General features: G+C 45.9%; 1 protein-coding gene across 2 annotated transcripts in view; it reads left to right on the top strand.

Annotated features, from left to right (window-relative positions):
* Positions 1-27,173, top strand: part of MYO3B (myosin IIIB) — a 474,261-nt gene that overhangs the window by 343,537 nt on the left and 103,551 nt on the right. For both annotated transcript variants that reach the window (XM_070070709.2, XM_089328195.1), the window contains exons 30-31: positions 17,988-18,048; positions 18,981-19,065. In XM_070070709.2, coding sequence (XP_069926810.2) covers positions 17,988-18,048; positions 18,981-19,065 — 146 coding nt within the window. The remainder of the gene's footprint in view (positions 1-17,987; positions 18,049-18,980; positions 19,066-27,173) is intronic.

The raw sequence follows: 27,173 nt of genomic DNA, 5'->3' as shown, positions 1-27,173 counted from the left end.
GGCATAGGAATGAATTTCTCATAAATTTAGCCAAAATCACAGCATCCTCCTACCAAGGCCTTCAATGTGATAACCTGTGGACATGAACTTTGTGCTGATGTTAATCTATCTCTAAACACATTTTTTTAAAAAGATTTATTTATTTACTTGAAAGTCAGAGTTACACACACAGAGAGGGAGAGATAGAGAAGAAGAGAGGAGAGGAGAGGAGAGGAGAGGAGAGGAGAGGAGAGGAGAGGAGAGGAGAGGTCAGGTCTTCCATCCTCTGGTTCACTCCCTAACAGCTGCAATGGCCAGAGCTGGGCCTATCTGAAGCCAGGAGCCAGAAGCTTCCTCCAGGTCTTCCCACATGGGTGCAGGGGCCCAAGTACTTGGGCCAGCTTCTACTACTTTCCCAGGCCATATCAGAGAGCTGGATCAGAAGTGGAACAGCCAGGACTTGAACCGGTGCCTATATGAGATGCTGGCACTGCAGGCAGTGGCTTTACCTGCTATGTCACACACAGGGCCTGCCCCCAAACACATTTTCTGTGGCTCAGCAAAGTTGATCCACTATGCTGGATTCGTTTTTCTCTCTGGAAAACTTGCACATTTACAAAGCCAAATTTAATTTTCTTTGATCAGCCATCTAGTATCTTAAAAATACTGTTCTCGGGGTTGGCACAGTGGCATAGTGGGTAAAGCCGCTGTTTGCAGTGCCGGCATCCCATATGGGTGCTGGTTTGAGTCCTGGCTGTTCCACTTCTGATCCAGCTCTCTGCTTATGGCCTGGGAAATCAGCAGTCCTTGGGCCTCTGCACTCACATGGGAGACCTGGAGGAAGCTTCTGGCTCCTGACTTCAGATTGGCCCAGCTCCAGCTGTTATAGCCATTTGGTGAGTGAACCTGCGAATGGAAGACTCTCTCATTGCCTCTGCCTCTGATATAAATAAATAAATCTTTAAACAAACAAACAAAAGTCTTGTTCTCTCATTAGCTTCCTCGCATATTCTTTCTTTCTCCTTTTTTTTTTTTTTTTTTTTTTTTGACAGGCAGAGTGGACAGTGAGAGAGAGAGAGAGACAGAGAGAAAGGTCTTCCTTTGCCGTTGGTTCACCCTCCAATGGCCGCCGCGGCCGGCGCGCTGCACTGATCCGATGGCAGGAGCCAGGAGCCAGGTGCTTTTCCTGGTCTCCCATGGGGTGCAGGGCCCAAGCACCTGGGCCATCCTCCACTGCACTCCCTGGCCACAGCAGAGAGCTGGCCTGGAAGAGGGGCAACCGGGACAGAATCCGGTGCCCCGACCGGGACTAGAACCCGGTGTGCCGGCACCGCAAGGCGGAGGATTAGCCTAGTGAGCCGCGGCGCCGGCCCTCTTTCTCCTTATATAGTGAATACTGAGGCATCTCAAGTTCTGCTTTTTTAAAAATTATTTATTTATTTGAAAGGCAGAGTTACAGGGTGGTGGAGGAGGTGAGAGAGAGATTTGCCATTCTCTGATTTGCTCCCCAAATGGTCGTTACGGCCAGAACTGTGTCAGTCCAAAGCCAGGAGCTTCTTCCAGGTCTCCCACGCAGGTGCAGGGGCCCAAGGACTTGGGCCACCTTCTACTGCTTTCCCAGGCACATCAGCAGGGAGCTGGATCAGAAGTGAAGCAGATGGGACTTGAACCAACACTCACGTGGGATGCTGGTGCCACAGGTGGCAGCTTTACCCACCCCACCATGGCACCAGCCCCTAAAATTCTGCGTTCTAGCCTGAAAGATAACTTTGAAGAATAACATAACCTGGTAGATTCTCTAACCATTAGTCTACTTCTCTCTTTCTTCCACCCCCTGCTACCCATTTTGTGAGTGTAGGAAACAGCATATTCCTAATATCCACTTTGTATCTGCAGCCAGACTTTTACTATTTCCAGGCTCATAATGAGTTTTTGCCAAAAAAAAATTTTTGCATGTTGAGCCTATTTGGAGGAATTTGGAAAAAGAAAACTTACTCAAATGGGAAATATTACAGAAAAAAAGACGTGTAAAACTCAATTTTATATGATCATTTCGTTACAACACTTAACAAGACCTAGATTATAATCCTACAGATTGAAAGAAGGTTAAATTTGCACATTTCCACAATCTTAGGAACTTTATTTCATTTTTTAAATCTGGGTTAGAAGGAAAAAAAATTAGTGTTTCAGGTCCAAGTACATTTTGTGAATTAAATAGCAGGTGGCTCCTACCTATAGGGCACAAATCTGCCCGTGTGTTTTCTGTTAGTATTGCCCCAGTCACTTTGAACTGAGAAACCTGAGCAAGGGTTTACCATAAAAGCTGCTACCTGTGGCATGACCATAAACTCTCCATGTGCATCGTAGAGACTTCTCAGACTCGTCTCCTTGATGAACAGACAAAATGGGGAGGGGTAAATTTGTTTTTATTGTCTGAGCGCTGTGGGCCAGGAAGACAGAGCAGTAGAGAGCTCCATTGAAACAGGGCTGCAGCGACCGCTGCGATTGAGAAATTAGGTAGTAACCAGTCTGTGATACCAAGACGTTGATGGCCTGAGATCAGCACAATCTGGAGATGCAGGTGGGAGTGGCCTTCCCCACTCTGGCCCAGACCCTCCGGGGAGAGCTCTTTGTGTCAACAAGAACAGCCAGTGCTGCTGGCCAGCTCCCAGGACTCAGAGTGGGGCTATCATTTCTGTTTGCTTCGCAAATATCTTAATGGGAAGTGGTTCAACACCACCTATGGGTTAATCTGAGGGGTTCTGCTTGGCAGCTGTTAGCTCTGAGAACCACATGACCGCTCTCGTGTGGAGGGAATCAGGCTGGCTGTTAACTACCCAGCGCCAGGTTGAGGCATCTTCTCTGCTGATTGGATTTACTGACTGGCAGGAAGCACCTTGTTGTCTTTTATTTTTAGTCCTTTCCTCCTGGGAGGGTGAGGGTGTTATTTGCAGATCCAATGGTGCTTTTCTCTCTCTAAGGCAGGGCACTTGTTTAAATTACCATCACTAGAATGAAGCCTCTGTCTTTCACCAAAGCTCATTCCCACAGAATCTGAAATCCGGGGTTAAGAATGGTAGTTTCGGGATGCTGGAGGTGGTGGTGTTGCCAGAAGAGGCTTCTAGAACATTGGCCTGCAGGGTGGGCAGGTAGTCGGAGCTGCAGTCTTGTCTTCACCTGGGATTTAACTTACTGAATCGACAGTGAATTGCTGAAGAATCCTTGCTCTATCGTTCCCTTAGTTTTCCCTCCCCTGGCCTGAATGTGGCTTTTGCTCCTCTTGCCTATAGGACAAGAACGCATTCCCGGGGCTGGCATTTTGGTGCAGTGGGTTATGCTGCTGCTTGCATCCAATATTGGTGAGCCAGTTTGAGTCTGGCTGCTCTGCTTCCTATCTCCTTGCTAATGCACCTAGGAAAGCAACAGGACATAGCCTAAGTGCTTGGACCCCTGCCACCCATGTGGAGACCAGGATGGAGTTTCATGCCCCTGGCTTCAGCCTGACCCAGACCTGGCTTTTGCAGCCCTTTGGGGGAATGGACCGGAGAATAGAATCAATCTCAGTTTCTCTCTCTCTCTCTCTCTCACTCTCTCACTCTGATTCCCTCCCACTCTCACTCTCACTCTGTCTTTCAAATAGAGAAGTAAATCTTAGGAGGAAAAAAAAAAAAGAGAGACTGCATCCCTGAATGGTGTGACCGAGCCGTGCCTTTCTAGATCTGTGTCTGCTGACCTTGGTGCAGATGATCTTCTTTTATCCTTTCCTTGCTGGTTTTTTTTTTTTTTTTTTTTTTTTTTTTTTTTTTGTGGCGGGGGGAGGGTTTGGATGGTTTCCACAAAGCAGGTTAGGGAAGTCCCTGGACAGACTTACAGTTTTCAAGCGCTCCATTTGTAAACATGCGGTGAGAGCTGATGATTCTGGAGGTCCTGGAAGAAGTGCCCAGCTGCCCCCTGGAACTGAGCGGCCCTACTCCCACACCTATTCACTGGGTTTCCTGGTGGTTGTGAGCAGGGATCCTGCGTTCCTCCAGACCAGCGACTTCTGAGGATAAGAACTTCATGAAATTGCTTATTTCCTCCGGCCCTCAATTTTGTCATCTTTAAATGGAAGATCAAACAGCATAATATCTGCCTTACCAAGTCGCGAATGTTAAATAACATATACAAAGTACACAGCATCCCATCTGACACATAAAAAGCACTCATAATTGTAGTAGAAGATGGAATTGTTGTTATCTGTGAGGCATCCTTCTTTCTTTACGTAACCCTTGGTATTAAGCATTTCTTTCTGAAGTATTCATTTTGAAGTCTGTTACTCCTAACCCTTTAAAATGAAGCTAGTATCAGAGCAGGCATTTGGCGTAGTAGTAAAAACGCAGCTCGGGGTGCCCACTTCACATACTGGAGCGCTTGGATTCAAGTTGTGTCTCTGCTCCCTGATTCCAGCTTCCTGCTAACACACACCTTGGGAAGGTGCAGGTGATGACTCCAGTAGCTTGTTCCCTGCCACTCAACGGGGGACCCAGATTGAGTTCCTGGCTTGCAGCTCTGGCCTGACCCAGCCTGGGTATTGCAGGCATTTGCAGAGTAAATCAATGGATGGGAGATCTGTCTCTCCACCTTCCAAATAAAAAAATCAAGCTAGTGTTAAGTTGAGAACAATTTGGGTATAAAAGTAAATGGTGACAGGTGTATAATCCATTTAATAAAATAAGAACTAATAAATCTCCACTGATAAAAGAAGAAAGGAAGGAACAGGGTACGCTCTCCTTGCAATAAAATGTGAAATAATAAATGTAAGTGGAAAGATAGAAACAGAAAGCCAACATTTGGCAACTACCAAATAGTAATTTCAGGCAAGAATCATGAATAGGTGCTCTAACTAGTAAGTGAAAGTTTAAGGAGAAGAAAAGCCATTTGCACAGTCTTCAGAGAAATCCCTATAAGAAACTTATAAATTTCTAAAGGACAAGGAAACCTTTGGAGAAACCATTTTATTTTATTTTTTTAAAGATTTATTTATTTAAGGCCGGCACCGTGGCTCACTAGGCTAATCTTCCACCTTGTGGCGCCAGCACACGGGGTTCTAGTCCCGGTTGCTTCTCTTCCAGGCCAGCTCTCTGCTATGGCCAGGGAGTGCAGTGGAGGATGGCCCAAGGGCTTAGGCCCTGCACCCCATGGGAGACCAGGAGAAGCACCTGGCTCTTGGCTTTGGATCAGCGCGGTGCGCTGGCTGCAGCGCGCCAGCCGCGGCGGCCATTGGAGGGTGAGCCAACGGCAAAGGAAGACCTTTCTCTCTGTCTCTCTCTCACACTGTCCACTCTGCCTGTCAAAAAAAAAAAAAAAAAAAAAAAAGATTTGTTTATTTATTTGAAAGGCAGAGTTACAAAAAAAGAGAGAGATGGAGAGAATGAGATCTTTCATCCATTAGTTCACTCCCCAAATGGCTTCAATAGCTGTACCTGGGCCAGTCTGAAGCCAGGAGCCAGGAAGCTTCTCTGAGACTTCCATAAGAGTACAGGGGCCCAAGCAGTTGAACCATCCTTCACCACCTTCCCAGGTACATTAGTAGGGATCTGGATCAGAAGTGGAGCAGCCAGGAATCGAACCAACACCCATGTGGGATACCAGTGCCACACAGGTGGTGGCTTCACCCACTGTGCCATGGTGCCCCCCAAGAAACCACTTTAACCAAGGAATCAAAGGCAGCATTATCAGTAAGCAGACTGGCAGCCTGTGCCTCCTGATATAATGCACTGAGAAGAAAACATCACTTCTGTGGATTTCCCACCAAATATGCACAATCTGAACTTAATCATGAGGAAACAGCAAACAAGTGGAGGGCTTTGAACAAAACAACTGGCCTGTAGGCTTTAAGTGAAACCTGGGAGAAGCCGGAGGAACTGTTCCAGATGAAAGGGAGCTAAAGAAACATGACAACTGAATATGGTGTATAACTTAGGACTTTCTTTTGGTACAGAAGATAACACTGGAACATTTGGCAAAATCTTAATAAATTCTGTAGATTGGATAATAGCATCATATTAATGGAATATTAATTTCCTGATTTTGATATAGTATAAAACAATGCCCTTCCTTTTTACAAAAGATTTATGTATGTATATACGTACTTGAAAGGGAACGAGAATGAGAGCCCACAACACCCAGGGCTATGCCAGGCTGAAGCCAGGAGCCAAGAACTCCATCCAGGTCTTGCACATGGGTAGCGGGAACCCAAGTCCTGGACCATCATCTACTGCCTCCCAGGGCGCCCATCAGCAGGAAGCACTGGAAGCAGAGATGGAGCTCCATTCTACACACTCTGATAGAGGATGCAGGCTTCCCAGCCAGCAGCTTAACCTGCTGCACATAACGCCTGCCCAGGAGACACGTTCAAAGGTGTTCAGTACAGAGTTAATGATGGAGGCTGGTGCCATGGCGTAGTGGGCTAAGCCTCCACCTACAGTGCCAGAATCCCATAACGGCACTGGTTTGTGTCCCAGCTGCTCCTCTTCCAATCCAGCTCTCTGTGTATGGCCTGGGAAAGCAGTGAAAGAAGGCCCAAGTGCTTGGGCTGCTGCACTAGAGTTGGAAGCCCAGAAGAGGCTCCTGGCTTCTGGCCATTGCAGCCATTTGGGGAGTGAACCAATGGATGGAAGACCTTTCTCTCTGTCTCTCCCTCTCTCTGTAACTCTACCTTTCAGTTAAATAAACACATCTTAAAAAAGAAAAAAGGCAGTCAATGATGTCTCAAAGGTATTGAGGAAGCTTATACTATACATATCATACACCTTGTTCTTATAATCACAGAATCTTGAGACAACTTGCCAATGAACTTGAACTTTGACTATGATAATCTTTTTAAATAAAAGATTTGATTTATTTGGAAGGCAAAGTGGCAGAGAGAGGAAGGGGAGAGAGAGAGAGAGAGAGAGAGAGAGAGAGAGAGATCGATCTTCCATCTACTCCTTCATTCCCCAAATGCCCACAACAAACAGAGCTGGGCCAGGCCAAAGCCCAGAGCCAGGAACTCCATCCCAGTCTCCTGCATGGATGGCAGGAGCCCAAGCACTTGGGCAGTTTTCAGCTGCCTGCCCAGAAGCTGCATGGGAAGTAGAGTAACAGGGACCCAGACCAGCACTTGGATATAGGATGCCAGTGTCCCGAGCAGCTGTTTAACTTGCTGTACCACAGCAGTGGCCCCGATACTGTAATCTTAATATTAGTTCATAGACATAAGGCAGGTAAAAGGTCAGGGCAGGAGTCAAGGGGTAGTTCCCAATATAATTGGGCCTCATTCAATCTGTTCCTGGCAAGTTGTCTAAAACAGACTGTTAGTCATTGCAGATGTGACTCATTAGAATGCCAGATATGATCGTGTGACTGTTTGGAAGAGTTGCGTGACAAAACGGTGCTGGAGGCTGAGAGCCCAGGCTCTGGCACCCGGACATGGGTTTTTTATCTGGGTATAACCTGAATGGGGTGTAACCTGAATGGGTTACCCCAGTAGCCCAAGTTGCTGCCTCCTGGTCTGTGAAGCAGGGACACATGGAGGACCCAGGACACTAGCACTGGCACGGGATGGAGTAAGATGGTCCAGCCACGCCCTGAGCACAGTGTCTGCCCTAAAGGAAGCTGCTTCTCTCGCTATCGCCCAGGGCACATCGCTGAATGACCGATTGCACAGAAAGCGTTGCAGGGCTGTGCTGGTGGTGCCAGGCATCCCCGCGGTCGCGGTGCTCTCCTGCACAACTGCCTCTTTCACTCCCTCCCCAGGCCCGAGACACAGCTTTCTCTCAGCCCCCTTGGTTGCTGACAAAGAACTGAAGCCAGCTTTATAGGAAGATCTTGGTTGAGTGTTCTTTTTTTTCCCAAAAGGCAAGCATTCTCAGCAGAACGAAGATAGCTTTCTGCTTGACCTTCGGCTTCTGTACATGACAGCTGCCTGCCATGAAGTCGTGAGAGAGGAGGGGAAAAAAGAAATGAGAATGCACGCACTGGCAAATGCAGACTGTACAGGCTCACGGCTGGGGAAGAGCAATGAGCCAAACAAATATGATCAGATTTAAAGGGCTCGTTGGGATTTGGGAAATTAGCATAAGTATATAAATCTAACTAGTGCTAACTTGGAGCCGTGGCATTATGAAACATTGATCAGCTTCTCTGAGCCTTTCTGATGAATTTGTCCTTGAGCTGTGTTCTAAAGCTTAAAATAACTGTATTTCATAGCAAACAAATGTCTATGTGTTTAAGTATAACTTGCAAATTCAACTCATTCAGCAGTGATACTGATTAGGAGGATACAGGGTACACCATCAAGTTATTATAAAGTTACTGGGCATCCAAACTTCATGAGGAAAAACAACGGGGATGCTGTCACACTCATTCCTTCTTGTTTCACCTTTAATTCCTGCGAAGGTGGTGATCTTATTTTGTACTATTATTGTTTCTCTTTTGCTATGCTCTTTGTATTTCCTTCATATTACATATTAGAGACCAGGAATAATGTTTTCCCTTTTTATAAATAATGAAGTTCCAGTACCATAATGATGAGCTACCCCCTTTCTTTTGCTGGCAAGATAAGCAAAGTTTAAGACCGATGAGGCGGGCTGGCGCCACGGCTCAATAGGCTAATCCTCCGCCTGTGGCGCCGGCACACCGGTTTCTAGTCCTGGTTGGGGCACCGGATTCTGTCCCGGTTGCCCCTCTTCCAGTCCGACTCTCTGCTGTGGCCCGGGAGTGCAGTGGAGGTTGGCCCAAGTGCTTGGGCCCTGCACCCCATGGGAGACCAGGAGAAGCACCTGGCTCCTGCCTTCGGATCAGTGTGGTGCACTGGCTGCAGCGCACCGGCCGCCACAGCCATTGGAGGGTGAACCAACAGCAAAGGAAGACCTTTCTCTCTGTCTCTCTCTCTCCCTGTACACTCTGCCTGTAAAAAAAAAAAAAAAAAAAAAAAGACCAATGAGGCGCGTGTCCCCCTGCCATTCATGTGGGAGACTTGGAGGAAGCTCCTGGCTTCAGCCTGGCCAAGCCTCAGCCTTTGTAGCCATCCGGGGAGTGAACTGGTGAATGGAAGATCTCTCCTTGTAACTCTGACGTTCAAATAAAGAAATAAGTTTTTTTTAAAAAAGATTGATGAATCTATATGCATTGAATATTTCGTGAGATATTATTTACCATGTGAAAAAATTGAAAACAGTTTAAATATTCAAAAGTAAGATTAGTTAAATCACTTATGACAATCACTCAATGAAATACTATACAACCATAAATATGATGAGATACATATATACTAGCATATGTCTATATTACACACTCAAAAATACACAGAGATATCCTTATAGGTAAATACATCATGAGCCCCTTATTTAAAGATGTATTTGTTTATTTTAAAGGCAGAGTTAGAAAGAGGGGGAGAGACAGAGAGAGAGGTCTTCTGTACTCTGATTCACCCCTGAAATGGCTACAACGACCAGGACTGGACCAGGCCGAAGCCGGGAACTTCTTCCAGGTCTCCCGCATGAGCGGCAGGGGCCCAGGAACTTGGGTCATCTGCTGTGCTTTTCCAGGCACATGAGCAGGGAGCTAGATTGACGTGAAGTAGCTGGGACTTAAACCTGTGCCGGTGTGGAATGCTGGTGCTACAGGCAGTGGCCTAACCCACTGTGCCACAGCACTATAGCCCCATGAGCTATTAATTTTTTTTATTTTTTGACAGGCAGAGTGGACAGTGAGAGAGAGAGAGAGACAGAGAGAAAAGTCTTCCTCTGCCATTGGTTCACCCTCCAATGGCCACTGTGGCCGGCAGGCTGTGGCCGGCTGTGGCCGGCTGCGGCCGGTGCACCGCGCTGATCCGAAGCCAGGAGCCAGGTGCTTCTCCTGGTCTCCCATGCAGGTGCAGGGCCCAAGGACCTAGGCCATCCTCCACTGCACTCCCGGGCCACAGTAGAGAGCTGGACTGGAAGAGGGGCAGCTGGGACAGAATCCGGTGCCCCGACTGGGACTAGAACCCAGGGTGCCGGTGCCACCGGCGGAGGATTAGCCTAGTGAGCCGCGGCGCTGGCCGAGCTATTAATTTTTAAAATGCTTACTGTAAACATAGAAGAGTGTCTGAAAAGGTATATGTCAGGTTGTTAACTACTGATTATATCTAGGTGTAGAAATTGTCCCTGGTCAGTATTTTCTTTTTCTTTTTTTTTTTTAGAGATTTATTTGTTTGTTTGTTTGTTTTTAAGAAACAGTATTCTTTTTTAAAAAGATTTATTTATTTACATGAAAGTCAGAGTTACACAGAGAGAGAAGGAGAGGCTGAGAGAGAGGTCCTCCATTTGCTGGTTCACTCCCCAGATGGCCGCAACGGCCGGAGCTGCACCGATCCAAAGCCAGGAGCCAGGAGCCAGGAGCTTCTTCTGGGTCTACCACGTGGGTGCAGGGGCCCAAGGACTTGAGTCGTCTTCCACTGCTTTCTCAGGCCATAGCAGAGAGCTGGATCAGAAGTGGAGTAGCTGGGTCTTGAACCAGCACCCATATGGGATGCTGGCACTGCAGGCAGTGGCTTTATCCGCTAAGCCACAGCACCAGCCCCTATTTATTTATTTGAAAGGCAGAGTTACAGAGAAGGAGAGAGAGGTCTTCCATCCTCTGGTTCACTTCCCAAGTGGCTAATCCGAAACTAGGAGCCAGGAGCTTCCTCCAGGTCTCCTATGCAGGTGCAGAGGCCAAAGCACTTTGGCCACCTTCTACTGCTTTCCCAGGCCATAAGAGTGAGCTGGATTGGAAGTGGAGCAGCCAGGACTCGAACTGGCACCCATATGGGATGTTGGCAATGCAGCCCTTGGCTTTACCTGTTACACCATAGCACTAGCCCCAATATTTTCTTTGGATATCTGTGTTTTATAAGGCTGAAAAGTGAACGTCCGTTGTTTTTATTAATAAAAACAATTTTCATCAAAGAAAAAGGGCATAGTGTTGCCAACAGATCTTTTATGTTGACTTCGGGTAGAAAGGCAGATATTACTAGAGTTCATTGATTAGCGATTGGTGACTGGTCAGAGACCATGGGAATCTGGAACGTTTCCATCAGGTGAAGAATAAAGAAGAAAAGGCAGGACCGAAGAGCACAGGGATGGGAAGAGCTCTGGTACCTCAGAGGCCAAGTGGGTGTGGTGCTGGCTCTGTGTGTTCCCCCACCTTGATCCAAATTCAGTGACGCTGCTCTTCAGTAGTGATTCACAGGCACTTTCAACTGGTGAGGATGTGCCACCATATAAACCTGTGACAGAACGGAGTTTTCAGCGTGGTTATGTACAGTATGTTGTGTGAATACACCAGGCAGTCCCCAGTTCTGCCTAGAGTAACATGGGGGTAGGGGTTGGAGTGGGAAAGGCTTTTCAGAGGAGCTACCTGAGCTGAAGCGTGAGAATGCAACGGCCAGCTGGACAGGGAGGGGAGACAGCAATCAATGGCCTGGAAATACAGCCCTGGGAGGTTTCATGGGTGCTTGACAAATGCTTACTGGTGGTGGTGGTGTGGGTGGTGGTAGCAACTAGAAGCAAGGCATCCTAGAAATCCTGACTTTATAGCTTTTGTAATAAAAGATTTGGCAACATATACATTCGGGGTGTCTTGAACTTGACAGTGTGTGATCTTCTTAAAACATTGTTATACCTCCCAATCCTCTGTCTTCAAGTCTGTTTAAGTACACACATGCAGTGAGATGAACATTGCAGTCACACCCGCCTGAGTAACAGAGGGAAAGGTAGATGGGCGGTGATGACGTCAGCAGATTCAGATCTCAATGTTCTGCAGTCACATCTTCAGCATTTGGAAGGTTCGGACTCCATAGGAGAACGCTTGAGTTGCCGGTTGGGGTGCAGCCTAGGGCCAGATCATATGGAACTTCTCTTAGCGCTCAAGTTGGTGTAGATTTTTGAGACTGGCCTCTTCTCAATGTCATTCCTTATGGGTCTTTTTTTTTTTTTTAAGATTTATTTTATTTATTTGAAAGAAAGAGTTACAGAGAGAGGTAGAGACAGAGAGATGGGTCTTCCATCTACTAGTTCACTCTCCAAATGGCTGCAATGGCTGGAATTGTGCCGATCCAAAGCCAGGAGCCAGGAGCTTCTTCTGGGTCTCCCATATGGGTGCAGGGGCCCAAGGCCCTGGGCCATCCTATGCTGCTTTCCCAGGCATGTTAGCAGGGAGCTGGATCAGAAGTGGTTCCCACATGGGATGCCTGCACTGCAGGCCAGGGCTTTAACCCGCTGTGCTGCAGTGCCGGCGCCTCCTTGCATGTCTGAATGTACCTTTATAAGTCAAAGACGCTGCAACCATTTCGAAAGATGTTTATTTTTTCTGTTATCGCTCATGATAATAACTTCCATAAGGAAAAGCTGTATGACTTGTTTATGTGAAACTTGCCTCCCTCCAGATTTGTAGAGCCCCTTCTATGTTCAAATAGCCGGGCCTGATTAGATCTTCCATGTCGTGGATTGGCTGCTACTTCTAGGGAACAAGGAACTGACCTCTTGTTATTAAGTGCTGCATGTACAAAATATTTCTGCTTAGGTTATCAAAGAAGCAGAAACACATTTGCTAGGTTATGCTGATTAGGCCTTCCTCCAAGGGCTACCCAGTGAGACAGGAGTTTACCACAATAAATATGCCCAAATTTAGAGAGAGCGGCAAGCTCACAAAAATCAACCCACAATGAATTAGCTGTAACCTATGCTGTTTTGAAGAGAGAATATGCTCGCAAGTGTGAACAGATAATGGATTTCTCAGCTCATCTAGAAACTGTTCTACATTATAATTGATGAAAATAAGATGCAATCTTGAATATCTTATCAAAATTAATAGAGATATCCAGAGTCGTTTAAATGAAGTTTAGAAAATGGGAGACTCAGAGGGTAGCCAGAGCGTCTGCGGCCTCCCCAAGAAGTAAGTTACTGATTCTAACCCCGCAGGGACAGAGGCCAGTGAGGGGACAAGCTTGCTCAGCCGCACCCTCGAAGAGCACCCTGCCTCCTCTGCTCTCCTGCCCCCGTGGGATTTGAATTCCAGGGTTTATCAGTCCACTAGCAAGAGGGAGAGCACAGCCAGATCATACTATGCATTGTGAAACCACACACAGGCTTCTACTTTTCAAATGTGACTCTTCTGCGTTTGGTTAGTGCAACTCAGCATCCCTCAGTGAACTGACAAATTGGATTTTGGAGCCTGTGACGCTGAGGCCCAGGCCCCGGACCACGGTGACTTCACAGAGGGCTGCCAGCACGGCGTGACAGAGCCAGCTGGCCTGGTGGATCTTTGCTGCCCAGGAAGGGGGGCGGGTACACTCTCAGCAGCCGGCCACTTCGGAGCCAGCCCCCTGCCCCGCCCCACTTCCGGTCACACTGGGCTCACACTGGGTTTAAGAAGAGGGGATGAGTTTAGGGCTTCGTGCTGGGGGGGTTTTCAGGGCAGATGCCCAGCAGAAAGGTTCTCTTTGATGCCTGAGAGGCAGTTGAATGCCCCGAAGGCGTCACGCTGCCTGGAGGCCCAGGATGATGGGTAGATTACAGAGACAGCGGCCCACCACTCACCACCCCTTCGGAACCAGACCTGCTCCTGCAGCGGCTGCGGGTTAAGCACGTGGTTCCTAACAGGGACAGAGGACCGGTGTTATTTCAAAACTGTTTCCTACAAGCTCAAAAGATAATATCACACTATTTAAATGGGTAATTCCCTATTATCATCTGAAGTCAATCATGTCAGAATTTATCAATTGTTCTATGAATGTCCTCTGTACCTTGTTTATTTTGAGCCAGGATCTGGTTTAACCAGGACATTGTATTATATCAAATTGTTAGGTCAATACATCTCTTTTAATCCAGAATAATCCCTGTTTTCTTGACACTGGTTTTTGTTTTGTTTTGTTTTGTTTTTTAAGAGGTTGGGTCAATTATCTCAGAAAATAGCTCAACCTCTGTACTCGTCTTCCTGCTTCTTTGTGGCCTTATTCATCATGTCCCTCTGTGCCCTCCCTGCGTTTTGTATAAATTATAAGATAAATGTAAAACCTTGATAAGATCCCATTTAAATGATTTTTGACCAAAAGGGTAAAAAAAATACCTCATGGGTGATATTATTTCATGCAGCTTTGCACATTGCGAGACACTGGTGTCCTGGCATTGGTTGCACTAGACTGGGTGGAAATGGCGACCTTCAGATTTCGCTAACGTACATTGCTCCTCTTGTGCCCCGAAAGAAGGAATCTGCATGGTGTTACCGGCATGAATGCCCCGCTCCCCATCAACCATTTTTCTAATGGTTTGATAAGCAGTTGACAGTCCCTGTCTGAATCATTCATTTCCTTCTAACATCTCCTTTTCTACAGTCAGTAAGTCTTAGGCTCACAGATTACTAGTTAGGGTATGAAGCAAGCCATTTGCTTCTGGATCCTTATTTCCCTCATCTGTAAAAATGAGTCTAGAAACAGAGCCAGTCCGTGTGGCTGTTAGCAGCGTTACATGAGATGACCGTGTACGCGCGCTTCGCCGGCTTGCTGGCACCGTATGAATGCAGTCAGCGCCGGCTTCCTGTTATTGCTCTGCTTCTCCTCATGTGGGTGGTGGGAAATGCAGAGCCTTATCCACTTAGCAGTTTCGTGACCCTGAGGCAAAAAGTCAATAAAAATTTTCAGAAGAGAAATTGTTAAAAAGGAGTTGAGGCAGTTACCAAGAAACTTTTGAAGAACATTGACATGTTTTTTAAAGAAAGTAAATTGGGATTTGTTTTTGAATAAGGACTGCTCAGTGTTTCCAAAGCTGTGTTCTAAGAACCAGTAGCCCCACGACATGCTCTCTGGGAGAAGGGCCCACTGTTAAAACAACGTCTAGGAAATGTTTCCCATTCTTCTGTTGGAGTTTCTTTATGCATATTATGCATAAATGTTTATGCATATTAGTAGCTTCAAGTTTCTGGAAAGCCTCTCAGGAAAGAAAGCTGCTTAATGTTGTTGAACTGAGTGCTTTCTAAAGCTGTTTGCCTGTGGACACTACTCCCACAAACCTACCCACGCCCTACCTTTTCTCAACCAAGTAACACATGTGGTCATTACATTGAGTTGCCTTAGAGGCTTCTAAAGGCTTGAATAAGGAGAGTCTAACCCGTGAGCCGACCACTGGAGAGTTGGGCAGTGTCCATCACTAGCCTTTGGGTCCTGAAAAGCCACACAAGCTACAGGAGTTGTTTTTGCTTGTTTGTTTTTGTTTTTGTTTTTGTTTTTTAGGTTTATTTTATTTATTTGAAATACAAAGTTACAGAGAGAGAGGTCTTCCATCCACTGGTTCACTCCCCAGATAGCCACAAAGGCCAGAGCTGCGCCAATCTGAAGCCAGGAGCCAGCAGCTTCCTTGGGGTCTCCCACGAGGGTACAGGGGCCCAAGGACTTGGGCTATCTTCTACTGCTTTCCCAGACCACAGCAGAGAGCTGGATCGGAAGAGGAACAGCCGGGACTAGAACCGGTGCCCATATGGGATGACAGCGTTTCAGGCCAGGGCTTTAATCTGCTGCGCCACAGTGCTGGCCCTGCTATAGGAGTTCTTAAGAATTTCCTGTGTTAGTTGGGGCAGGAAGGGCAGGTATTGGTGACCTAGCAGTAATTTGGCATCCACACTCCCTTACCTAGGTTTTCTGCTGAAGGATATAGAATCTACCTATGTAGCAGTTATCCCAAAGCTTCTGGGGCTCGTGCAACCTGGACAAGTGAGCGAGTCCCTTGGGCTGATGGCCAAAGACTGAAGCACATAGAGGGCATCATGGTTCGGAGGAGCAGGACTGGGAGTCAGCCATGTGTCAAGGTCTTGGCTTTTTGCCAGGAATTTGCTGTGATACCTAGCTTCTCTGAACCTCAGCTTTTGCATCTATATAATAGATGCAATTAAAATGCCCAGCTCAAATGATTGTGAGCCTCTCATTAGATATATAATAGCATTTCAACACTATGATGTGCTATGTAAATGCTAGTTAGTTTAGTTTTATTTAAAAACATTTTTTTAAGATTTATTTATTTATTTGAAAGAGTTACAGAGAGGCGGAGGCAGAGAGAGAAAGAGAGGTCTTCCATCCACTGGTTCAATCCCTAGATGGCCACAATGGCCGGAGCTGAGCCAAATCCAAGTCAGGAGCCAGGAGCTTCTTCTGGCTCTCCCATGCAGTCTAGGGACCCAAGGACTTGGGCCATCTTCTGCTGTTTTCCCAGGCCATAGCAGAGAGCTGGATTGGAAGTGGAGCAGGCAGTTCTCAAACCGGTGCCCATATGGTATGCCAGAATTCCAGGTGGCAGCTTTACCCACTATGCCACAGTGCCAGCCCCAGCTAGTTTAATTTTAGCGGTAATGGTATTCTTACTGATCTACATAGACTCATGTTTTATGGAGTCACTAATCATTCTTTTGTTTATTCAACTTGTCTAATTTTTGTTGAGCACTTACTGCGCAGCAGGCACTGGATTAGGTACTGAGAGAGAGTAGGAAATAAAGCAATTCCAGTCCCTTGCTTCTCAGAGGGAGAATTGTATTCCACTGGGGGAGACAGGCTAACAAAAATATGCACAAATCAATATATAATTACAGTCCCCTCCTCTCAAGTACCAATGCGATCTTTTTGAAATGGGCATGATGCTTATAATCTGTAAGTAAATGGATTTCGAAGGTAACATCCAGGGGCTGGCATTGCTGTGCTAAGCTGATGCCTGCCATGCCACATTCTGTATGGTAGCAGTGGCTTGAGTCGTGGCTGCTGCATTTCCTATCTACCTCTCTCAGTGCACCCAGGAAAGCAGCAGAAGATAGCCCAGTTACTTGGGCCTCTGACACTGATAAAGGAGACCTGGACTCTGGGTTCAGCCTGGACCAGTCCTGGCCATTGTGCCGGTCTAGGTAGAGAGCCAACAGATAGAAGATCCCTCTCTCTCTTCTTTTCTTTCTATCCCCCTCTCTTTCTCTGTCACTTTGCCTCTCAAATAAATGGCTAGCCAAAACAACAACAACAAAAAGGTAATATCCATGAGCAGTTCACACACACTGAAAGGAGTTTGTCCGTTTAAACAAAGAAGAAGATTGTTAATGTAGAGCTGGAGGAGATCTTAAGAATATTTTATGTCAGTCCCACTTACTGCATATGTGAAAAACTAGAACCCAGAACAGAGGAATTTACCCAAAGCCATGGGTTTGTGTGAGGTATGTGTGTGTGTGTGATCGTGAGCCTGTAATCAGGGACATTGAGACAGGCTCAGCACTTGGATTTCTCCTCCTTTGTTGGTGCGTTGCACTCTGCAGGCTTTTTAAGAGCAGCTCCTGTTTCAAAGGTGTGTTAGAAGCACACTTTCATAATTGTGTTCCATTACTAGAAACTGACGGTGCAGCACACTTGATTTTTCCAAACTTTGTGCCATGAAATATTAATATTTTACTAGATGTTAACAGGCTATCACTTTAAGCTCCTTGGCCAGATTATTTGAGCACACCCACACCCACATTGTTACCTGATTCCACTTTTGAGATCTATAAGTGTACATGTGACTGTAGATTATCCCTGCAGTAAGGAAACCCTTAAGCTATGTACAACCTGGTCCTTCCCAAGCTTCTTTGACTACAGAACCCAGGTTAAATTCTTGAACAGTGAACGTGATTAAGGACTTATGCAGGAGGTGCAGCCTTAGCATCAAGTGGGTTGGCTTCTTGCTAAACTGTAGAAGCCCGACGGGGCTCACTAGCCCAAATTCGATCACGTGACTTAAAACAGGAAGTTTACTGGCTGACTGTGGGTGTGTGATAACACAGACGAGCTATACCATAGGAAGCCTTTCCTTAAGTTGACCATGTCCTTTGAACCAAGCGCTGGAATAGGAAGCAGTGGAAGATTGGAGTATGTTCTGATACATCTTTGGAGAAAATCCTCTTTAAGTGCTTTTTTTAAAATCATCTTCAAACTTTTGGAAAATGATTATTATTGTTTTTTTTAGGGACTCGCAAGCCCAGAGTTCTCCAAAAGGGTTCGATGGCTTCGCGGGACATGCAAATAAGGTAGCTGGACCTCCTGGTTGCCAGGCAACAACGAATCCTCCCTTCAGACCCGGACAGGTCCCTGGGCTCGAAGCCGTCTGTGGCTGCATGGTCAGGCCATCCAAACATTGCAACTGTTAGTGATATTTTGGAATCTTTGAGACAAAAGCCCAGCTTGCTAAAGAACTTTGGTTCAGTCGAGAGACAGGGAGGTACAGTGAAGAGAGAATCAAAAGCTTGGAAATGCGCTGCTGAGAAGAAACGCCGGCTGCTCCCCGAGGTGATTTGTCTGTGCGCTCCACTCTCTACAGATGTTAGAGCCTCTTTTTGAGTAAGGACCCGAGGTTCTTTGGTAGCACTTTGATATCTTGCTCGAATTCAATATGTGAAATGGAGGCGTCTCTCTGTGACTTGGAGCCCACAGCAGGCTTTGAAGTCTGATCCAATTTTTGCTGCCTACTATTTGATGTTGAAAGGATGAAATGAAGAAAATGTACAGTTTTTGCCAGTAACTCTGCTGAGCATATGTAAGATTAAAAAAACAAAATCCTTTGGATGATGTACTTAGAAATGTTAAGTAGATTAATACCTTCCTATAGGTTTTCTTTTTTTTCTTTCTTAAGGATAAAAATGAAGTATAGTTGAAAATCAGCACAGAGTTGTTTTTCTTTCCTGGACTATAATTAATTGAAGAGGGGGCCGGGTTGCATGTTCAGAGGACGAAAGGGGTGAACAGAGCAAAAGGTGTTGGGACTTTACTTCTAATTGCCCATAGGAGTGCACCTCCCCTCTGTCCAATGTGGGATGTGGGCAACTTACGAGTGACTCGGACAGACTTGGTCTCTGCCCGTTCTGGTCAGGGTTAAGGGGTCATTAGTGAGATGGATACCATGCCCTTAAGGCTGCTTCATCAGAGGATGCAAATAACGTTGCTCTTACTGGTCTCTCTGAAGCTCTCACTGGCTGGGACTGATTCGCCATGCCTTGTTGCTCCAGATCGTCAAGGACCAAGGCCCCGGGCAGCCCCTCAAAGCCTTGGTAAGGAAGACATCTTGAACTGCGTGCTGCTTCTGCCGTTTGCATGTTTGTGTACTTTGCAGTGAGTTGTTTGGTCAAGACTGTCTGGAAGACAGGACTCAATTAGACGGTAATAGGACGGGATGTTAGCGAAAAGTTCAGGTTGGGGAAACCATTATAGGCTGGGAAGCAGACTTGTAGTAAAGGTAGCAGTTTACCGCCTACCCAGGCCGCTGAAGTTTACATTCCTGAGGGAAGATAATGAGTGTCCAAGGCCTTCATTTTCTCTTTACTTGTAAGAACCTCACATTAGGAAACTGTCCTGAAAGTTTATTTGTTGAAGGAGAGATAGACAGCAGACCAGCTCTCTGTGGAGCAGATCACTCAAGGTCAGTGCCCAGGGCTTGGTAAAGGATGTGGGTTTACCGAGTAGTCCTACCCTCGTGGCACCATGGCCGTTCTTGCTGCGAGAAGACAGGCACCTTCCCTCATGCCTTTGGAAAAATCTCTGCCCTCTTATCTAAATCCCTTGCTACAGAATACAGCAAAAGTCAGTTTCAGGCATGCATGCGCGTGTATGGTGTGTGTGTGTGTGTGTGTGTGTGTGTGTGTGTGTGTGATTATAATCAGTACCTCTGGAAGATAAAAACATGATTGCAGAAAAACATTTGTGAGTCAGAAGATAGGATACTATGGATCATTCCAAGGAAAGAAAGCTTTTCAGATTACTTAATGGCTACCCTATTTTTCTGAAATAATCATTTATCAGGTCTCTCCAGATTGCTTATTAGCATATTTTTCAGTGATGAGATAGTACAACATAAAGTGGAGAATGCGTGATAAATGTGTTATGGTCTTCAGCCATATGGAACTTCTAAACTCATGAAGAGAGACTGGAGAGGATGAGGCCACTTTAGCAGAACCTTTAAAATGGTGCAGCAAAGCCATCAGAAAGAGTGTTGTTCCCATGGCCAGCTCAAGTTCAGGAGCAAGGCCACAATGAGGTAGGGGTAGGAGCAGAGAAGAATTTAGGGGAAAGACGGCAATGGAGAAGAATCTATGATGCAAGGATTTAGTTGGCTATTTTTCTTTATCCAAATAGACATTCTCTACCTATTAATAGGAGTATTTAGAGCATTTACATTTAATGTGATTATTGATATGTGCTGGTTTCAATCTATCATCTTGTTGTATGTTTTATGTGTTATATTTGGTCTTTGTCTCTTTTGGCATTCTCTTTTAAAACATGCCATTATCAAAAAGAACAATGGCTGGGAAGCTAAAGGCACAAGTTCTGGAGGCAGACCAACCCAGATTCAAATCTCTGCTCTCTCGTGGAATACGAATCAAGTTATGTGACAACTCCTTATGTGTGTTCCTATGTTTGTAAAATGAGAGAAATAGTAGTTCATTTCTGGGAGGTTTAAACTGAGGAGTGTGTGAGCTAGTGTGAGTGCAGGCTATATATGATATATAAGATCAGGTACTTGTCAGCTGCTGTTGCGATTTTTGTTACCGATGTTATAAAAAATGTCAAGTTAATCTATATCAAGTATAAATAACAGGTGGAAACATTAGGTTCTTAATATAAGGCATTCAGGTTTGGTGAAATAGGTCAGGAGTGTAAAAATACACTACATTTTGAAGGGACAGCTATTGAAGAGAAAAGAAACTTGTTGGATTATAATCATCTTTCTAAGTATGTAGAAAAATATACCAAAAAGTCAAATAAGTTACAAATCTGATTTGTTATAAATGGCACATATATACTTTCCTCTTACAACTCACGTTTCCCTCTAACATAGACAGCTCCCTGTTAGGTCCACCACTGTGGCCATCCCTTCCCCTTACACTCTTGCAGACAGCACCCTATGTGGTCTTCCTGCCCCAGTCTTCTGCTCCGTCTATCCCTCTTGTACATGGGTGCCTAGGAAGCTTTTCTAGAGCATAACCTGGATCATGACTGCTTTTCCTCCACACTCTTCAGTGGCTCCCCAGCACCCCTTCATCGACTCCAAGCTGCCTGGTATGACCTTCAAGGTTTCTCTGCTCCGATCCTAATCTTCCTGTTTGGCTCTAATGTCCGCTGATATTTCTTCCTCATTCTGTGCTTGAGCGTATGCAGACACTTCAGTCTCCAAACATGGCTGTATTGTTTCCTCCCGCTGGGTGACTTTGTTCATGCTGCCCCTGTACTTCACATGTCCTTTCCTTCTTTCTTTTTCTTTTTTTAAAATATTTATTTATTTTATTTGAAAGTCTGAGTTACAGAGAGAGAGAGAGAGAGAGAGGTCTTCTGTCTACTGGTTCACTCCCCAGGTGACTACATTGGCCAGAGCTGCACCAATCAGGAGCCAGGAGCATCTTTTGGGTCTCCCACATGGGTTCATTGGCCCAAGGACTTGGGCCATCTCTACTGCTTCCTCAGGTCACAGCAGAGAGCTGGATCGGAAGTGGAGCAGCCGGGGCTCAAACCAGCGCCCCATATGGGATGCCAGCACTGCAGGCTACCCCACAGCGCTGACCCCCACATGTCCTTTAATACTCACTCATCAGAATCCTCTGCATCTTCTGAGGTCCACAGTGATGGTCTCCCCTGCACCCTTTAAGTTTTCACATGGTGTCTATCACATCCTGCCTCATATTGTAGTTATTCTCATGCATCTACTAGATTTTTAAACTCTTTGGATCCTATCTTCCCACTTATGAATTCTCTCCTCACAGCTCCCCAAATTAAACCTTGAGCATCCAAAGCTGTAATGAAATATAATGGAAACAAGAATGAAAGGAAGCTGCCTGAATAAGTGAGACAGAGAAAAGCTTTCAAATGTTACTTCTAATAATCCTTGAGCAAAACAAGTGCCTTTTAGTCATTCCCAAATAGATAGCACATATTAGTGGAACAAATTAAAGTCATCCAAGCTGTTTCATTTTGCTGCTGTCTTTTAAGCAGGAGGAGAAGGGAAGAAAGCTCAGGTAGGAAAAAGTATTACATGCAAACCAAATTTCCCTTGACCCGAGAAAACGACAAAGATGAATTGAAAAACAAGTTTTCCAGATTTGTTCATGTTATCAGAAATAAAAGTATATTCTTTAAGAGACATTTTAGCAAATCAGACTTGTGTTTAATTCTTGGCCTTAAATGATCTATTATTTCCACTTTTTTTTTTTTTTTGGTGGAAGACTGAATAATAATACTGTGACTATGACCTTTTCTGGTTTTGTTCATAAATTTTATTTATTTATTCATTTATTTATTTGAGAGAGAGAGAGAGAGAGAGAGAGAAGACTCCCACCTGCTGGTTCATTCCCCAAAATTCCTGCAACAGCCAGGACTTGGCCATGCCGGAAGCTGGAAGCTAGAATTACAGTTCACGTCTCCCTGTAGGTGGCAGAAATCGAATTACTTGATCTATCTCCACTGCCTCCCAGAGTCTGCATTGGCAGGAAGCCGGAGTCTGGAGCCAGGGCTGGGAATCAAACTTGAATATTCCACCATGAAATATTTTTTAACTTTTCGTTAAAGATTCATTTATTTGAAAGAGTTACAGAGAGAAGGAGAGACAGAGAGAGATCCTCCATTTGCTCTTTCACGCCCCAGATGTCCACAACAGCCAGGGCTGCGCCAGGCTGAAGCCAGGAGCCAGGAGCTTCATCCACATCTCCCAGTTGGGTGCAGGGGCTCAAGCACGTGGGCTGTGTTCCACTGCTTTATCGGGTGCATTAGCAGGGAACTGGATCCGAAGTGGAGCAGCCTGGACATAAACTGGAGCCGTATAGGATACCGCAATGCAGGCAGTGATTTAACTCGGTGTGGGCCCCATGGAGCAGGGTCTTAACTGCTAAACTAAATGCGTGCCCTTTCTCTGTTGTTGTTTTTTTCTTTTTTGTTTTGTTTGTTTGTTTTTAGATTTATTTATTTGAGAGGTAGAGCTACAGACAGGGAGAGGTCTTCCATCTGCTGGTTCAATCCTCAAATGGCCGCAACAGCAAGAGCTGTGCTGACCCAAAGGCAAGAACCAGGAGCTTCTTCCAGGTCTCCCACATGCGTGCAGGGTGCCAAGCACTTGGGTCATCATCTACTGCTTTCCCAGGCCATAAGCAGAGGCCTGGATTGGAAGAGGAGCAGCTGGGACACAATCAACACCCATATGGGATACTGGCTGTAGGCGGAGGCTTAGCCCATTATGCCATAGCACTGGCCCCTTTTGTGAAAAAAAAAAAAATAAATAAAATACTAACATTCACCAGATTTGTCTTCTAACTTGCCATGAGGACAATAAAGGAGTCTGGTGGTGTAGGGGCTGAGGAGAAAGCAATAAATCTAAAGCTCCTCAATCTCAGATTCTGCTCAAAGCAGCCATGCAAGCAAGTCTATGAATGTGGGGCTTGGGCAAGACTGCCTTGAGCCTCTTAGTCACAGCACCTAAGAAGGCTCCTGCCTGACCCATATGGGCTGACTCATTGCTTGTGGAGAGAGGAGCATAACCTACTCAGGAAATGCAAAGCGTAAGTCACTGTGCCATTAATTCAAGCAGTTACATTACTCAGTAGCACTGATAGAAATGTATATGGGCCTGATCTGATTTTACGATATATTTATTCTTTAGGCATTCATTATATTCATTCAAAAAATGATTATTAACAATCCCTAAGTGCCCTGGGCTGCTGCTTCCCAATTATTTTGGAAGATCAATTCCTAATTGGTTGTTTCCCAATTTGCACAGTCTGATATTTTTGTGAAATAAAATTTTTAAAAAGTTATTAGAAAAACAATCACTCATTTGGATGTTTTGCCAATATCAAATCGACCTGAACTTTTCTAAATTTCTTATTCTAAATTTCTTTATTAATCTTGTTGACAATCAGTTGCAAGAGTCAGCCTGCCAACAGTATATCAGTGGTACTGTTCTAGGTACATATGACATCAGTGAGCAAAACAGTCAAAGACTCCAGTCCACATGGTGCTAGACTCCAGCAGAAGGAGATAGCAAATAAATAAGCAAGGGCAGGTGCGTGGCTCAGTGGTTAAGATACCACTTGGGATGTCAATTCCCTTGCAGAAGGGCCTAGGTTTGTGCACTGGCCACTCCCAACTCCAGCTTGCCACTAATACCTTGGGAGGCAGAGGTTTTAGCTCAAGCAGTAGGGCCCCCACTACCCACAGGGAAGACCCAGATGGAGTTTCTGGCTCATGCCTTTGGCCTGGCCCAACCCTGACTATTGCAGGCATTTGGAGAGTTAACTAACTGATGGGAGATATCTGTCTGACTGTCTCTCTCTCTCTCTCTCTCTCTCTCTCTCTGCCTTTCAAACAAAAATAAACAAACACAAATTTTTAAAGAGAAGAAATCAGCCTGTTTTATGAGATGTTAGAAAGTCAAGTGCTGTGGAGGAGAAAATACAGCAAGGGTGTCGAGGGTGGTCCAAGGGAGGAGGTGGTGCCAGGGTGGTAAGTGCACTTTTATTCACAGCGCTCATGGTGGCTTCGCTGATTATGTGAGATTGGAGTCAAGGGTCGAGGGCAGTGAGTTAGTTTGCCACAGGATTTTTTTTTTTAAATATTTATTTATTTATTTATTTGAAAGTCAGAGTTACACAGAGAGAGGAGAGGCAGAGAGATAGGTCTTACATCTGCTGGTTCACTCCCCAGTTGGCTGCAATAGCCAGAGCTGCACCGATCCAAAGCCAGGAGCCAGGAGCTTCTTCTGGGTCTCCTATGCAGGTGCAGGGGCCCAAGGACTTGGGCCATCTTCCGCTGCTTTCCCAGGCCATAGCAGAGAGCTGCATTGGAAATGGAGCAGCTGGGACTTGAACCGGCACCCATATGGGATATGGGCACCACAGGTGGAGGCTTAGCCTACTGTACCAGAGCGCTGGCCCCAAGGTCCGTACTTCTCCTTGTCTTAGCACTCTGGGATCTAGTTAAAAATGAAGATTCTGGTTCAGCAGGTCTGGTGGTTCCTGAGATCCTGCAACTCTCATGAGCTTCCAGGTGGTGCTGGTGGTTTTGGTCTGAGGTCCGCAAGTTGAATAGTGAGGGTATCGTCTCAGCAAAATGGGAAACCAATGAGCATTTTCAGCAGAGGAGTGATAGGATCTGAGTTGTGAGCCTAAAAGAAAAAAAGAAGTGTTTATATATTTTAAAGGGAAAGTAACAGAGAAAAGGGGAGAGACAGATATTTTCCATCCACTTGTTCACTCCGCAAATGGGGGTGGGCCAGGCCCGAAGCAGGAACCTGGGACTCTATCCAGGTCTCCCACATGGGTGGGAGAGGCTCAAGCATTTGGGCCATCTTCTGCTGTTTTCCCAGGCACATGAGCAGGGAGCTGGGTTGTAAGTACAGCAGCCAGGACTCAGATCAGTGTGTGTGAGATGCTGGCATCACACGCAGCAGCTTAATCCGCTTGCCACAGCGCCAGCCCCGGAACCTGAGTTATATTTTAGAAGTCACTCCTGTTTCAGACATGAGGATTGACTACAGACATCTTAAGAAATGAGATTGTCCATGTGAATGTGTTTTCCAGACAGCTAAAACTTCCTAAAAACCTGTAACCACTTTTCACATGGAGTATACCGAACACAGTTCTGTCCCTGAGCATCTCAGGATGTGGTTTTTAACGACAGTCACGCAGGGCTGTAATGCAGGCAGACCCTCAGGAACCCCTGTGATACGGAGCCACCTGGTATTAAATGGCCCTCAGCCACTATGATTTTTAGTTAATGTACCAGATCCTGGTTTTTTTCTTTCTGCTCTCTGAACACATAGCTGATATTTCTTGCTGTTGGTAAACCTACCTTTCTTCCCCTTCTTTCTTTTTTCCTTTGCTGTGATCCAAAAAAACTGGGTTTAAAATTTTTTTAGCAGTAAGAACAGGGGGTCTCAGTGGGTGATCTGAGGAAATCTGAATAAAGGAGCAGGGGCTCCCACACACGTAGTACCTGCTTTAGGCACCGGGAGCTTCACTTGCGTTTTCTTAGTGTGAAGTACACAGGCTTTCGTTGAACTTTGTGACTTGGTGCCTGCTCCTGGGTTTCCCATTGTATCTTGCCTGAGAGAAGTATCTTGTTTACCTTCTGATCTCCAGGAAATGTATCTTAATCGTATTTTGTTTTGAAGATCAGAATAGTATTGCATTTACTAAGAGTAACTTTAATGACATTGCATCTTAAATTTTTAGGGTGCTTGGGGGGCACACAGTGTTGAACCAGTCTCCCAAGGGAGCCGTGGTTGGCAGCACATGGTGTCAGGGTTTCTGAAAGTCGCAGGAGAGCATCTGGTGTCTGGCATCGGGCTTTAGTGACCTAATCTGAGACCTTGCCTGGCCTGTCTCCCCCACCACTGCTGGGCGGAACACGTGCACTTTCTTCCACCCAGCTGCTGCTTAATGCCATCGACTTTCTCCTTTCTTGGTGCTCATTACTAAATTATTATTGCACTCCACAGCAGTTCAGCTATCAGAGAGCAAACTTTTATCCTTGGAACTCTGAATCCACAGACATCTCAGTTTTCTCATGACTGAAGGCTTTTCCAAGATGTGGCATTTTGGGTGATAACATGAAGACAGCCCCAGGCAAACTGGGACAGGTCGGTCAGCCACCCAGTCATGATACTGGGGGTTAAAGGGTTGGGGTAAGACCTTTTCTGTGTGTGACGAGATGATGCCTTGGATCTGTGCGGCATTCACCTCACCCTGCCTCCCTGCGTAGGAGAGCTGGGAGCAGCTAGCCAAACAGCAACAGTGTAATCATAAAGGGCTCAGATGTTTCCCACTTGACAGGGCAAGGAGAGCATGTTCCTACAAAGGTGTCCCAAAGGCCACGTGTCTCTCAGCAGAGCACATGGCAACCAGACTTGGAACCCAGGGAAGGCTGATGGGCCACCAGCCTGTTCCCAAATTCATTACCCAGTACCACACACAAGACTTTGGGGCAACTCTGTCTTCATTTTTTTTAAAAAAAGAGTTGTTTATTTATTTGAGAGGCAGAGTTAAAGAGAGAGAAAAAGAGAGAAAGAGAGAGAGAGAAAGGGAAAGGGAGAGAATCTTCCATCTGGTTCACTCCACAAATGGCTACAATGGCTGGAGCTGGACTGATCCAAAACCAGGAGCCAGGAGCTTCTTCTGGG

Source organism: Oryctolagus cuniculus, chromosome 3 (assembly GCF_051225735.1).
Source record: "Oryctolagus cuniculus isolate XC-2025 breed Fujian yellow rabbit chromosome 3, ASM5122573v1, whole genome shotgun sequence".
Lineage (NCBI taxonomy): Eukaryota > Metazoa > Chordata > Mammalia > Lagomorpha > Leporidae > Oryctolagus > Oryctolagus cuniculus.
This window is presented reverse-complemented; position numbering and strand designations above follow the sequence as displayed.